Consider the following 15,001-nt stretch of genomic DNA (forward strand, 5'->3'; position numbering starts at 1 on the left):
CTCTCATCCAAAAAATCTCTAGTTTAGCCCTTCACCCTGTGTGTAAGGACCCCCGCCCCTTCCCCACCACACACAGGGGAAGGATTCATTAGCTAATGATATTATTAGCATTCCTTAAGGGTTTATGAGCCAGGCTCTGACCTTAGGAGATAATCCTAAAGGAGGATTATTTCATTTAATCCTTACAGCAGTCCTGCTAAATAGAGACAGTCATCCTCATTTAATACTCAGAGAGGGTGAGTAACTTGTATGAGGTCACAAAGCTTGTAAGACCCTTAAAAGAGGTGTTTTTTTTTTTTTTTTAATTTTAATGTTTATTTATTTTTGATAGAGGGAGACACAGAATCTGAAGCAGGCTCCAGACTCTGAGCTGTCAGCACAGAGCCCAACGTGGGGCTCAAACTCACGAACTGTGAGATCATGAACTGAGCCGAAGTCAGACACTTAACTGACTGAGCCACCCAGGTGCCCCTAAAAGAGATGTTTTACCCATCTCCCAATTCCCAGGACCCAGCACAGTGCCTGACATTGATCATTGAATGAATGGATACATACAAAGGGAACCTCTAAACTTTTCCTAAAAACAGACAAACGTCAACTAAATGTGCACTTGGCTTTGAACCAGGGGGAGGAGGGGATGTTACCGAAGACTTATTAGATATGATACATGTTCTTAAGGAACTTACAGCACACTTAAAGAGACAGACATCAAAAATATGTAAACTGTATAAATAAGCCTGTAACTGTGTGGCATAGACGACAAATTTCATAGGTTTCAAAGGTGAGAGCAGTTGGGATGATGAGTAGCCGGGTGGGACCTGATGTGGGCTTTGGAGAGCCAGTGCGCTCCAAGGGGGTGATTCAGGGGGCAGGCTGGGGTGTGGAGGCTGCAGGAGCAGGTGATGGAAACCACCGAAGGCTTTTGAATTTCTTTTATTCCCTAGTGCTCTGTGAGCCGGGGGTGGGGGGAGCCTCTCTGGTCTCTGCTGAGTCCTCTGCAGTGTGAGTGGATGGCCAAGAGGGCTGCTCTCTCTCTCCCGGCTCTGATGAGGTGGGCCGGCCCTTCCGGACAGAGGCTTGGGCCGGGCTTTGCCAATCCTGTTTGCAAGGGGCCCACGGGTCCTGCAGAGCCCCTGGATGGTGGGGGATGGAAACGAGGCTGGTCAGCCAGGAGATGGCGTGTGGGACACCGCACAGCGAGGGTGCCAAGCTTATTGGGAGAATGAAATGCATCCGTGCTCACCCCAGCCTGAGAGTGTATGCGATTTGTGCTGCTTCTGTTGAGTCTCTGAGCAAAGGAACCTAAGCCTCCGCCTCCACCCCCCGCCAACCCCAGCTCACCATTCTTCCCCCTCCATTCTTCCCCAGCCCATCATGCTGAGGATCGGTATTTCAGGGATCACCACTGCTGTCTCCCCAGAAATAAACCACAACCTTCCAAAAGAAGGCTTAAAGGAGGCGGGACTCTCCTTTAAGAGAAAAAGAGTGTTTTCTCTTTCTTCCCTGTCAGGCTGGGCTGCTGTCCTGACACAGGTTCATGACTCTGGGTCCAGTGCATGTAGAGCAGATGTTCCCACAGCTCCCACCCAGTGCCCTCCAGCTGGTGGGGTGGGGGCATTCTGCACATCCAGTCTCACTCAGCCTCGCCTTGGGTTGGTTGATTAAGTGCTTGCCTTCTCGCTTCATTCGTTCATTCGTTCGTTCGTTCATTCATTCATTAGTTTGTTCGTTCATTCAGCAAGCATAACTTCCATGCCCTTTCTATACCAGACCTTTGGTGTCCAATATAATAGCCACTAGCCACGTGTGGCTGTGGAACACCGGAAATGAGACAGATCTAAACTAAGGTGTGTTGTGTGTAAGTATAAAATACACGCTAGATTTCAAAGACATAATATGAAAAAAGATGTAACATATCCCACTAATTTTTAAATTGATTATATGTTGAAATGACAATTTTTTGATATATTAGATTAAATACAAATATATTGTTAAAATTTATTTCACTTTTTTTTTTTTTTTTTTTTTTTTTTACTTCGTAGAAACCTTTTTATTTTGAGAATTGTAGACTCACATACAGGTGTAAGAAATAGTCCGGAGAGAATCTGTATACCCTACTCCTGTTTCTCCAGATGGTAACATCTTGCAAAATTACAGTACCGATGTCACAACCAGGAAATTAACATTGATACAATCCATCAACCTTATTCAGACTTCACTGGTTTTACACACCACTCATTTGTGTGTCCGTATGTAGTCACTTCTATGGAATTTTATTAGGTGTTTTTATTGTGGCTAGCAGAACATTCTAGATTATGCATGTGGCTCCTGGTGTATTTCTGTTGGATTGTTTGGCTCGAGTTTCTGGTTGCCGAGATGTAGCAAACAGGTTCCCTTTCAAGGAGCTCATAGGGGGAGAGGGACCAACTACTCATGAAAAGTTCACAAACTCTGTTACGTACTAAGGACCAAGTGGGCTGGGGTTCCAGGACAGAGAGACTCCTGTGGCCTCAGTCCTTGTGGAAACCTGTGTCTTCAATGGATAAAGGAGACTACCGGTTTGAAACAGGGTGGGGGCTCCAGTCCTCCCCACCTGGCTCCCTCTTCCTCACCCCTACCCTCCACCACGTCCCCTCCCTCCTCTGCAGAGTCTCACGGGGTACCCCAGTGCTCCACAGAGCCAAGCTTGGGAATCACTGGACGAGGCTGAGGATTTGAGGGGAGTCTTGAAGAAAGAGGAAGGTCTTGCCCTAGAGGATCAGAGAAGCAACCCTAGTCGGGTCTGGGGGAGCCGCTGTAACAAAGTACCACAAACTGGGTGGCTCCAACCGAAAGTTCTGGAGGCTGGAAGTCTACGATGAAGGTGTCAGCAGGGCTGGTTCCTTCTGTGAGCTGTGAGGGGGAACCCGTTCCATGCCTGTCCCGTAGCTTCTGCGGCTTTGCCTGTCGTCTTTGGCCTTCGTCGGCTTATAGGGTCTCCCCCTTCATCTTCACATGGCGTCCCCCCCCTGCGTACGTGTCGCTGTCCGAATTTCCTTTTTTTATATGGGGGCCCACCCTACTCCAGTATGACCTCATCCTAATTTAACTAATACCATCTGTGATTCCCAAGTAAGGTCACCTTCACCGGTAGTGGGGGTCAGGACTTCAACATACGAATTTTGGAGGGACAGGATACAACCCGGAGCGGGAGCCAAGGCTGGTGCAGGAATGAAATGACTGGAGAAGTTCAGCCAGACGGGGTTCCCCAGGTTTGGGAGAAGAGTGTGGGCTGCTGACCCCGGAGACACGCGCACACACAGGATCTGGGACACGTCATCAGAGGGAAAAGACAGAATTAGCGGGAGCTCTCAGAGCAGTTGGACTAAATGCATGGATGAGTGTTTGAGGGGACCCGCCCCCGATGTCTACATCACCCCTCTGCCTTCCAAGGAGCCAGGGGTCCCCACTCTGCTCACTGTGGTGTGCCATTTGGGCCCGGAGTGCCAGAGGACAGCAGGAAGGCTGTGTGTGTGCCCGCAGCTCCTCTCTCACCCCGTGCTCCACTTGCCGCAGCCCCTCTTGGAAGGGAGGTCTGGAACAGCGGCCCAGAGAACGCTGGATGTTTGGATGTCGGCTGAGGGGCCCAGGCTCTTCCGTGGTCTGTAGATTGGGGGTGGCAAGGTGGTCTCAGGACTGTGCCTGGAGCTTGTCTGGTTTCACTCTCTCTGGACCCCTCCCCTGGCTGGGTGTCTACATGTGCACCTCCCCTGCCCCTGCCCTAGCACTGTCAGTGCTCGGACAGCCCCGGGCGCTGGCCCAGCAGCTCCTTAGCCAGAAGCCTCGGCAAAGCCACGGACGGCCGTTAAATCCAGGAGGCTCTATCTGCTCCCTGGGACCCTGGGTCCCAGGCCTGGGGGCTCTCAAGGAGACCTCTGCAGTGCCTCAGGGGAGGACAGTCCCCCACTCCTCTGCTCCTCCCTCAGGAAGCTCCCACTACAACAGCTTTTCTGTTGCCCCAACTGGGTGAACCCTGGGGATGAATCCACTTCCCTTGCCCTCCTGAGGTTCTTCTGAGGGGGATGTTACCACCTGGCCCTTCACAGAGAAGTAGTGAGTCACTGGTGAGTCAGGAGCGGGGACAGGCGAGGGAGCACGGGGAACCTGGCAGTTAGGCCCATTAATCCCACTGAAAAGGCTTCCCAGCTGGCAAGCGTCTCTGCCCTGATGGGGGTGGGAAGGTCCAGGCACCTTCTCGGAGAGGCCTTTTCTGACCAGTCCCTTCTGTGGACCCGGAGCTGGAGGAGGCCTGGGGGGCCTTAGCGCTTGCAGACTCCTGGTGGCCCAGCTGAGCTCTTGGCTCCTCAGAAGATGACATTGGTCTCACCTCCCTCTCAGATGGTTTTGAGGGACCAGAAAGGTGGCGCTGTTTCTCTGAACGGATGCCCCATCACCTGCCGCCTGCCCTGTCTCACGCGGGGTCACTCTTGCCAGCCCCAGGAGAAGCCATCACCTCCGGCCTCGGGGCCCCTGCAGGTGTTGGCGCTCTCCTGGAACATCCTTCCTCCGGACCCACCTGCTGCCTCATCACCCACTTCCTGTCCTGCCCCATATCGCCTTCTCAGAGACGCCCTGACCCGAAACTCCTTACCCCCTCGCCGCCCTTTATTTATTCCACGGCACCTTTCACCCTCTGACACACTGAACGTCGATGACCTGTTAGCTTATTGTCATCGTATCCGTCTCTCTCTGGTCGAGGTCCCTCCCTCTGGGGCAGGGCTTTTGTCTTTACTTTGTTCATTGTTGAATCCGAGCCCCCAGCCTGGCAGGGCTGTTCGATAAACATAGAATAATATAATAAATATTTGGAATGTGTCTATGTATGTAATAAAATAAAAATAAAATAGCGTGAAGACAAAGGAAAGGTCTCCTCAGTCAGCTGTGAGGGACAACACAAGCGATTTGCTGGTTAATAATGGAAAAGTGGTTGTCCATTTCATTTCACAAACTTGGTGCGAAAGAGCTCATTTCCTTTTTTTTGTTGTTTTTTTTTCTTTTAATTAAACCTTATCCAGGGGCGCCTGGGTGGCTCACCTGGTTGAGCGTCCGACTTCGGCTCAGGTCATAATCTCACGGTTCGTGAGTTCGAGCCCTGCACTGGGCTCGCTGCTGTCAGCCCAGACCCCGCTCAGATCCTCTGTCCGCCTCTCTCTGACTCTCCCCTGCTCACATTCTCTCTCTCAAAAATGAATAAACATTTATTTCAAAAAAAGAAAAAGCCCACCTTATCCACCAGCTGGTGGGTAACTGAGTCTATCATCATGGAGGTGCCTTCCTTTTACCCCCCGCCCCCACCCCAGGGTTTGTGCGGAACAAACAGTTGGGGGCTCCCTAGCCACCCCAGCCTCGATCAGTCTGCGCGCTGCTTTCTGGAGGCTTTTGGAGCCCTGGGTGCAGCTTCCTGGGGTGCCCCAAGCAGTGGGCTTTCTGAGGCCCTGCTGTCTGTCTAGAGGGGGATGTGGTGGGGAAACCCCGGGCCTCCTGGACTTGAAGCATCTTCTGCCAGCCACCCCTCCTAGACCTGGGGGACCCCCTCCCCTCCTGGTGCCAGCTCAGTTTCTTCAGGGGGCTGGGAAGCTTTCAGCCTTCACAACCCACAAGGCCCTAAAGAGGATAAAAAAGCCCAGCTCCCTTCTTGGAGCGGGGGAGGGAATAAATAATTCAGCAGATTATCCTCCCACGAAAGTTACATACTGATGTTTTCTGAATGACTTTCTTCTTTTATGGGTTTTTTTTTTTTTTTTTTCACATAGAGCGAACTCAAGGTTACCCTTGCAATAATAGCAGGTCAGGCATGTGGATTCCTACCGCACACTCCATCAGTGGGCGAGTGGGCTGAAAGAGGGTAGTCACGGGCTCCGGAAGGGCAGGGTGCTCCCCTGGGCTCCCCGGAGGGGGTGCTGTTGTGGCGGTGAACTTGTGCACTGTGCATGAGGCAAAAGGCTGAGGGGGCTGACCCAGCCCCCGGGATGGAAGACCCTGACGCGTGCTGTGTGCGGCCGGCTCCCGGGACGGGATCCAGAACGTCGGTGGCACAAGGACTAGACTGAGAGTCGGGACTCCTGAGTTCCAGGTCTAGCTTTGCCACCCGCTGGCTGAGAGGTAATTTCTCACCCAGTGCCTCAGTTTCCTCAGCTGTGATGGATGATGCACACTGTCTCCCTTATGCACGGGGGCTTCTGGCGGGGGGTCCCCCAGACGGCATCCAGCAAGCAACATGGCGTATTTGGTCCGCACAGTGTTTCCACCTTGAATTCATGGGCGGCACTTAAATATTGGGGCGCCCTAGACTCCCAAGGAGGGAGCAGGGTGGGCATGGAGGAGACAGCTTAACTCTGTGATGCTCTGGTCCGGGGCTCTGGAGACATCCGAGACAGCTCCCCTCGCCTGAAAGATGGGAACAGAATTCTGAAGATTTGCCGAAGGTCACCGGGCTCATTAGTGGCCGATCCAGGTTGACCAGACGGCAGCTCAGACAACCATCACTGTCCTGTTCCTGTAGCTTAGAGGCTATGTATTTTAAGGGTTTTTATTAAAAATTTTGTTTCTTCTTTCATTTATCTCTTTTCCCCTGAGTCTCCCCCCTTTTTGCTGTTTGTTTTGTTCTCTGACTTTGAAGTTCAAGCTTTTCTCACAACGCCTGTTCATATTTAAGGGCAAGCGAGTCTCCAGAAGGTTCATTGGAGCCCTGTGAGGAGGGCATTGTCTTGGGACAGTGGTTCTCAGCTGGGAGGATTTTGCCTTGGCGGCGCGGGAGACATTTGTGATCGTCCCAACGGGAGGGTGGAAGATGAGGTGCTCCTGGAATCTAGAAGGTAGACACTGGGGGTGCAGCTCATCCCCACCCCCAATGTACAGGACAGTCCCACACCACAGAATGACCCAGCCCCAAATGACAGCAGCACCAGGTTGAGAGGCCCTGTGCTAGGGCGATCGGGTGACTCAAGCCCTATTTTTCCATGCCCCCCCCCACTCCTTTTTTTGACCTGGTCTGGTTCCCTCCGCAAACCCACCGTAGCCACCGGTGGGGCGGGGTGTGGGGCAGGTGGGTTTCAGATTAGCTTGTCCGTGAATGAGGAGAACTGAGGCACTTCCGTGGGTCAGCTCCCCGCGGCGCGGCCTCCTGACAGCCGTGGGGTGGGCAGGCCGATGCCACAGCGTCCATGGGCGCCTCATATGAACCTAGGTCCCCGGCCTTTCAGTCCCATTCCGCGCTCCTGCCTTCAGGGGCCCCGGCCCCCCGGTTTCAGAGCCTTCTTGAGTTGTGCACGGGGAAGAGATGCGCTCCTCATAAACGGGGCTCCACTCTCTCAGGTCTGAGGGAGTTAGTTACCCATCTGCTTTCATCTTGCGCGGTGCTGCGGCTGGCCTCTCCTGTCACCTCTCCATGCTCGCGGCCTTGTCCGTTCCTTTGCTATCATTTCAGTCAGGGTTGGGCAGGCAGCGGAAATAACCAGGTGTGTTGACCAGGAGAGCCAGACTTCATTAAAAGCTTTGCAGCGTGCCTGACTCCCGAGGATGGCAAAGTGCTGGCAGGCGGGAGCTCTTCTGGTAGAAGTCTCTAGAAGGTGGGGGTGGAGGGATGCACCACACAGGAGGTAGGAGAGCTCTATGACCTTGACCTCGCCAAGGCTCAGTTTCCCTGTGTATCCAGCACGTAACCTCAGCTCTGCAGGCAGAGGTGAAAGGGGGGGTGGTGCTGGATGTAAGTGAGCGGAGCTGTGGTTTGTTACCGTCAGTCATCCTCGTGGGTAGACGTCACCTCTGTCTCCAGCGAGTGCGTGGTCAAGGCGATGTGTCACTTGGTACAACAGAAAGTGGCTCTGTGGTAGATGGGTTTAACCCGGCATGTGGGCCTTGAGTACCGACTGCCTCGTTTTCTTGCCAGAAGCCTCCAGTTTGGTTGGCAGAGTGGCGACCAGCTGGCCAATTGGACGGGGCTCTTTAATGTCACGGACGACCCAGCAGTGCAGAGCGGCAGTGACTCCAGCTCCAGGTACAGACCCCCGGCGAGTGACCAGGGAGGGGGGAAGCCCATCCTGAGGTGACCTCGTTGCCCCTGCCCCATGCTCCGCCCCAGAGCTACCCTCAGGGAAGAAGCAGGCCCTAGGCTTACTGCCTTTTGGCATCGGCCTTGTCTCCTTTGCCGTGAGGGGTGAGGGCTAGACCCAACCACAAGGTAGGGACTCACTGGCCCCTCTCTGACTGGAGCTGGAAGGGGTGCGGAGTCTGGGTCTCGAGCTTTCATTTGAGGTGGGGGCTTCGGCTCCGTCCCTCCCACAAGGATTTCGGATGTCGGCCTGCAAGCGTGAGCAGGTGTGTGGGTGGCCTCAGGGCTGGGTGTTGGGCGTGGGTTCGGGTCCTCTGACATCCCATTTGGCAGGTGTTTCCTACTGTGCCCCCAGGCGGGGCTGACCTTGACTGGGGAAGAGCCATTCCCATCAAGATGGTGCTGACATGTGACATTCATACGGTCACATGGATATTTCTTCTTGCTCTGCTGCCGTGTTTGGAGTTCAATCAGTAATGAAGGGCACTCTGTATGTTCCGGAGTTCAGTGTTTGTTGAATCCTCAGGTGGGGCACGCTCATTGCAGGGAAGGCGTCGTGGGGAATTCTTCCAGACTGGCAGAACTCTCTCTGCTCAGAGCTGGGTGTGGCTGGAACCCGCCAGCTAAGGGTTTCCAGGGGCCAATTAAGTCGTTTGGTCCCTTCATTTTTGCATTTCTAAGTGCGTGCTAACTCTCGGGTCTGTTTCCCTGGAAAGAGGCCTGAGTTTTGTTGTTGTTCATTTTGACATCAGAACATTAAATGGACCCCACAGAGGAGAAGTAGTGTGTTTTTCAGGGACAACCCCCCCCCCCCCATATGTGTGATTTTGTTCAATGCTCTGAAAAAGTAAAAAAGTGGTGCCAGTGTCAGAAAAACATCAGTCGGGGCAGTGTCCACAGACAGGCCTTAGGACGTGGGGTAGCCTCGGGGACCTGGTCTTATCCTGGCCTTTACGAGTACGGTTCTTTCCATATATGAGTGGTAGGAGCCCTGGCCGGCTGCTGGGCCCCTGGGCTGTCACCCGGTGAGAGCAGGGAGTCCAGACTTGCCCCTTCCAAGCACTGAGCCCCCAGTGTTGGCCTTTCCGTTTCCTTTCGTGACTCGCTCACCTGGATGGCGGGTGGTCTAGGTGTCCACCTTCCTGGGAAGGACTCTGAAGAACCCCCTGGGAGAGGTTTGGCTAGAAGGTGCTAATGAACTGAGCTAGATGGCACAGGCATTTCCGGGGGGAGGGGAGACTCCAGCAAGAGTTCTGTTTCCTCCTTTTCCGGTTGCTAACAGCCTTTCTCTCTCCTCCTTTCTCTGCATTTTGTTGCTAATTTCTCTGCCTCCCTACCCCACCTCCTCTCCCCTCCCTTTCTTCCTGCCACACTTTCTGGGTCCCCATTTCCTGCTTCCCTCCCACCTCCTTTCTTAACTACTCCCCCTCCCAGTGACCCAGACCAGCCTCCCCTCCCCTTTCACCCAGGATCCCCCAGGGTCAGGGTCACTGCTGGCCTCTTCCATTTGGCTTTGGAACTAAGGCACCCTTTGTTCCACATCCTCCCCAGCTAGCTGAGTTGATTTCCTCCTGGAGGGCTGCCATTTGACCCAGAGCCCCCTTGGTCATGGAATAAATGTGATGACCACACATCCCAACTTCTTCTGGGACAATCCCAGGGTCAGATCCCAATTTCTGGTTGACCCCGCAAAGTAGCTACTACATATGTGAGAAACCACAATACGTACAGTTCCCATGTGTCGGAAATAATGGTTAATGTAATTAGAACTGCACTATACGTTGGAGCTTCTGCCCTTCTGCCGTCCTTAAAATTGGTAGGACAGCTCTTGGCAGGAGATTTGCAGGGCTTGGGGAGGGAGCTCACGCTGCTGTGGAAAGTGCTCTTCCGGGTGAAAACACATCACCTCAGTGAACAGCCCTCCACGCATGGAACGTGTGCTGTGCCTCGTGGTATTATTCACCTAGTGAGTAATTCAGTGCGTATGCCATATTTTGCTCGCTATAGTTGTGTGGTGTGTCGGAGTGTGGTGAAGTGTGTTATTTATTATTAACACGGTTGGAAGGGAAAGTCAGGAGTTACCATATATAACCAGAGGACAAGAAGAGGCAAAAAAAAAAAAAAAAGCGAATGACTCATAAATTGTATATTCAACCAGGAGCCCAGGAGAAGGAGCAGGTCCAAGCGATCGGTCTGGAAAGCTCCAAATAAGACCACACAGAAAACCCAGGCCAGATAGAGCTCCTAATGGCTGTGGTCAAGTGTTGTCCAAGGAGAAGACCGGGGAAGGCCAGGCCGAATTGGAAAGTGTGTGAGTCGTAAAATATACATCGACATATAGCTTTATTAATTCAAGTGCAGGTCTAAAAGTGTCCAATAGGAGTCCTTAGGGGAACTGCTTTAGGGAGCTGATAGGGATAATTTTTAATCAGCAAATGCTGCTATGTAAGTGGGGTGCTTTGAACAAGCAGGAAGATCTTAGAAGACAGTTCTCATCACGTTCCAGTTATGTGTTTATGTTTCTGTCTCCCTCACTAGACAGTGATTGTGCTTCTCCACCTCTGAATTCTCAGCAGCCAGTGTGTAAGTAGAAGGGGCTCAGTAAACGTTAGTTGAATTACGAAATGAATTAAGCAGGCACGTAGTCAAGGCTATTGGTAAAAAAGCACACTTAGATGTCAGTGTGGCCAAATCCTCCCTTAGAGATCTATTCCTTTGAATCAGTCTGTCTCTGGTACTGGCTTTGAAAATTAATCCCCAGAGGGGCCGCACTTTGAATCACAAACTCATTCACAGTGTGGAATGATCTGAGAAGAGCAGGTGGTAGGGAAGTCTGGGCATTCTGGGCAGCCGGGTGGGGAAAGGGAGGCTGTTGGGGGGGAGAGGGGCGGCTAAGAAGTAGAGAAGGCAGTGAAGGCAGGTTGTGTACTTGTGCAGTAACTGACTGAGAAGCTCTCCCAAACACCTCCCACAGAGCATCGTGGCAATTGTGGGACGCGGATGAGGGAGAGCTCTTGTCCTCCATGGCCAGCTCAGTGCTTTGAGCCACCTCGCCCGGCCCAGGCGCCTGCCTTCCCCGTGACCACCCAGAGGGCCGGGGAGGCAGCAGCGCCCTTGGCGGTCACGGTCCTGCAGGGTGGGCGGTTTTGCTTCCACTGCCTCCGCGTGTCCCAGGGAAAGGACCGGGTCAGAGGGGCTGAGGGCCGCTGGGGCAGGAGTCAGTCCTACAGGTGCTGACTGTCAGCCAGGCCTGCGGCCGCAGCATTAAACGGCTTGGCTCAGCTGCTGCCAGCTGGACCCCAGCCCCACATCAATTCCTTATCATCCTGCCAGTATCCACCTCCCACCCCACCTCCTCCCTGAAGCTTTCCTGGATAGCCTCTCTATATTCTATAAGAAGTATCTGCACAGAGGAATGCTTCTATCATTTCACGCCAGAGAACTCTCCAGCAAGTGCACGTACACAGTTCTGTGTTTGTTCAGGTATCCCCCAAATCCCAAGAACGGTGCGTGCATCTCCAGGGCCCTCCAGACCCACCAGCTTCAGACACAGCCCACAGGTGCCCTGACTGGCCGGCCTCATCCCCCCTTCTCCCAGAGTCTGCACCGCCCTGGCCCTCCTGGTCTGGGTGTTACGGCAAGAGCCAGTGTGCAAAGACGACTCCAGGAACTTTTCTCTCTGATGTCTAGAGCAGAGCTGGCCCCAGGCCACTGCCCATCCAAGCTGCCCGTTCCTGGGACAGCATTCTTCCTGTGCTGCTGGGCTTCCAGGTTGGGGTGCAGGGGACCCTCCCAAGTGCAGGGGACCTCCCAAGTGGTGGTGGGGGGGGAGGGTAGCACCAGCCACGGGACGAAAGAGCAAAAGCCCCCAAACTGACGCGACGAGAGACTCTGTTCCGCAGAAGAGCGAGCCAGCTGAGTGTCCAGGGCCCGGGCCAGAGCCCTTCACTCTGGGGTGAGGTCTGTGTGCGTGTCCAGCACGGCCTCTGCAGTCCAGGGTTTGGGGTTGTCATTTTTCAGAGCTGGCATTCAATTTCGCATTGCGTTATGCTGTATTCGGCTATTCCCTAATTGTTTCAAGACAGTGTGTAATCACGTACTACATTTGCGTGGCACGGATGGTGGGTGTGCCAAGAGCTCAGTGTGGAAGTCAGAGGTGCTTCCGTGAGGGGCAGAATCGGGCTTGGATCCTGACAGGCGATGCCCACGGCCAAGTGCTCCGGGGGCTGACGGGGTGCCCGGCGCTGTGCCGGGCGCCTGCCCCCCATCCTGCATTTCATCCCCCTCTGCCGTGTTTGAGGCGGGTACTGTCATTGCCCTCATTTTACAGATGAGGAAACCGAGGCCCTGCAAGTGATGGGGGATGGAGCTGGTCACACCATGTACCGTGTGACTCCAGACTCCCCGGACTGACAGCCCGTGCTAGACGGAGGGATTGTTCTTTCTGGACTGTGGACAGGTCAACCCGGGTAGGGTCGGGTGTTCGGGTACCTCTCTAGGGTCTCTCAACCGCCCCCCTCCCCGCCATCTCTTTGCCGCCTTTTATCCTCTGTGTCTTTCCCCCACCCCCTTTGTGGTTAGTGCTTTCTTGACTGTTACCCCTGACAAATGCTTCCTTCTACCTGCTCCTGGAGGCTCCACATTTCAAAGAGGAGCCCTTGGGGGCAAGATTAGCCCGAGGGAGGGGCGCCTGGGTGGCTCAGTCGGTTAAGCGTCCGACTTCGGCTCAGGTCATGATCTCGCCATCCGTGGGTTCGAGCCCCGCGTCGGGCTCTGTGCTGACAGCTCAGAGCCCGGAGCCTGTTTCAGATTCTGTGTCTCCTTCTTTCTCTGACCCTCCCCTGTTCATGCTCTCTCTCTCTCTGTCTCAAAAATAAGTAAACGTTAAAAAAAAAATTTAAGATTAGCCCGAGGGAAAGAATGTTCGTGCACTGAGCCCTACACACCTGACTCGTGAGTGCAGTCTGGTTTAGCATCAGCCTTTCCGGTCAATTTTTAAGGCTGTGAGAAAAGACAAAAAAATAAATAAAAAGACGGCCGGAGTTCTCTCGGGCTCCATCCAGCTGGGAAGAATTTGGAGAATCAGGTTTGGCAGAATGTTCTGGGCTGGGTGCTGGAAAAGCAAAGCAAAGATGGTGCAGCTTTCGCATCTCCTCCCACGTACCTGACGTGGACCTCTGGTGGCCAACAGGCAGGAGGCTGTCTGTGGAGGCCAGGTCGTTGGCGTCCTGGGACTCATCAAGTGGTGGTGTCCCGTGTGGTAAAGTCCCCCTGGTCCTCGAGCTTTGTGGCCCTTGGTTGAGTCTGAATGGAGTCTCCTGGGCAGATGACCACTTGGGTGCATGGGTCTGTGCCCCAGTTCCCTCATCCGTTGAACTGTCACCTTGTTCAGGCACTAGTGGTGGGGTCCCCCGAGAGGACCTTCTGGGTGGATCCGGGCCCCAGCTTCATCCTGACTCATGGCTGAGTATGAGGACTTTCTCTCTGAGCCTTGGTGTCCAGATCAGATGATCGAAGGTGCCTGCCAGGGCCTCCCCCAGGTCTGCTCCCAGAATGGCAAGTAAAAGGGGAGTGGGGTCAGGCTGGAGGACCAAGCATGCACCCGTGATCAGCAGTTTAGGGGGCTCCCGGATAGGAAGGCGCCCGAGGCCGTCCCAGTTTTGCACTCCAAGTAGTCATGCACATGGCCTGCACCTGCTAGGTTGATGGCCATAAAGACTGTGCTGGGGCGGGGGCGATGGGGCGATGGGGCTCACAGAGGCTGTCCTCCCGCGCAGGCCTCCTTGTACAGATGTAAACCTTCCCCCCCTCACCCTCCACCGGGGCTCCTACAGAGCACTCGGGTCTCTTCCTTCTTCCTCTGGCGGGTCCCTCACACGCAACTGACTGTCCCTCCCAGTTCTGCAGGCTGGTTGTTCGAGATCAGGAGGAGAGCACAGTTCAGGGTCAGATGCGAGCCCACCCTGCCTTGCACACCGTCATCTTGCTGTGCCCTCGCCTGGTGGGAAGAGGGTGAGAGAGCTCTGTAGGGTCCCTTTTATAAAGGCACCGATGCCATGCGTGAGAGCTGCGCCCTCATGACCTAATGGCCCTCCAGTGACCCCGCCTCCTAATGCCATCACATTGGGGGGTTAGGTTTCAGCACGTGAGTTTGGGGGGGGCACACATCTTCAGCCCGTGGCACTCACTCTGCTCGTCACGCAGACTCCCGCGGTGACCGTGTCCAGCACCTCCCACTTCCATCCTCACCTCAAGCCGTGCCAAGTGGGGCATCTGCCTCCCGGCTCCCCTGAATCTGCGCCGGTCAGGGTCACTGATGACCGTCTGGTTGCTAGGGCAGCAGGACCTCATCCATCCTCCTCTTCCTTGGCCTCCATTAGCTCTGGACAGAGCCGACCCTTCTGTCCTGGAAATGTTCTCTGCTCTTGACTTCTGTGGCATTGGGCGTTCCGGGTTTTCCTTCTTCCCACAGACTTTCCTTCTCAGTCTCCTTCCGTGGCCCCTTCTCCCCTGCCACCATCTGAATGTCGGAGCTGACTGCACGCGCCCCTCTGTGCTCTGCCCTCCTCTGAGATCTCACTTCGTCCTTTGTGCCTTGACTCTGGAACATGTATCTCTAACCCTGGCCTCTGCACTGCACTGCACTGCTGACTACCTACTTACGATGTCCTCCCGAATGTCTGAGAGTCCCAGCAGCCTTACCGTGGCCCAGGGGCTTCGGACTTCCGCCCACGCTGTTTATCTTCATCGTTCCCTCCTCTCGAACTGGCTCTGTGATGCAACCAGTTGTCCAAGCGAAACTCCTAGGAGTTACCGTTGATTTCTCTCTCTCTTTGTCGCTGCGTAGATCTTGTCATCAGCTTATCCTTAACCCATTTCCTGCTCTGTCGCCTTCTCCCACGTCTTAGCTGC

At 54.2% G+C, this 15,001-nt stretch overlaps 1 protein-coding gene across 2 annotated transcripts in view; it reads left to right on the forward strand.

Moving 5' to 3' along the window:
* ST8SIA5 (ST8 alpha-N-acetyl-neuraminide alpha-2,8-sialyltransferase 5) overlaps positions 1-15,001 on the forward strand; it is a 60,359-nt gene that overhangs the window by 9,154 nt on the left and 36,204 nt on the right. Inside the window, exon 2 of one of the 2 annotated variants that reach the window (XM_030336554.1) lies at positions 7,928-8,035. The exons of the other annotated variant lie outside the window; for it this stretch is intronic. Within the exon in view, the coding sequence (XP_030192414.1) occupies positions 7,928-8,035 (108 nt within the window). The remainder of the gene's footprint in view (positions 1-7,927; positions 8,036-15,001) is intronic. 2 annotated transcript variants of the gene reach the window in all.

Source organism: Lynx canadensis, chromosome D3 (genome assembly GCF_007474595.2).
Source record: "Lynx canadensis isolate LIC74 chromosome D3, mLynCan4.pri.v2, whole genome shotgun sequence".
Classification (NCBI taxonomy): Eukaryota; Metazoa; Chordata; class Mammalia; order Carnivora; family Felidae; genus Lynx; species Lynx canadensis.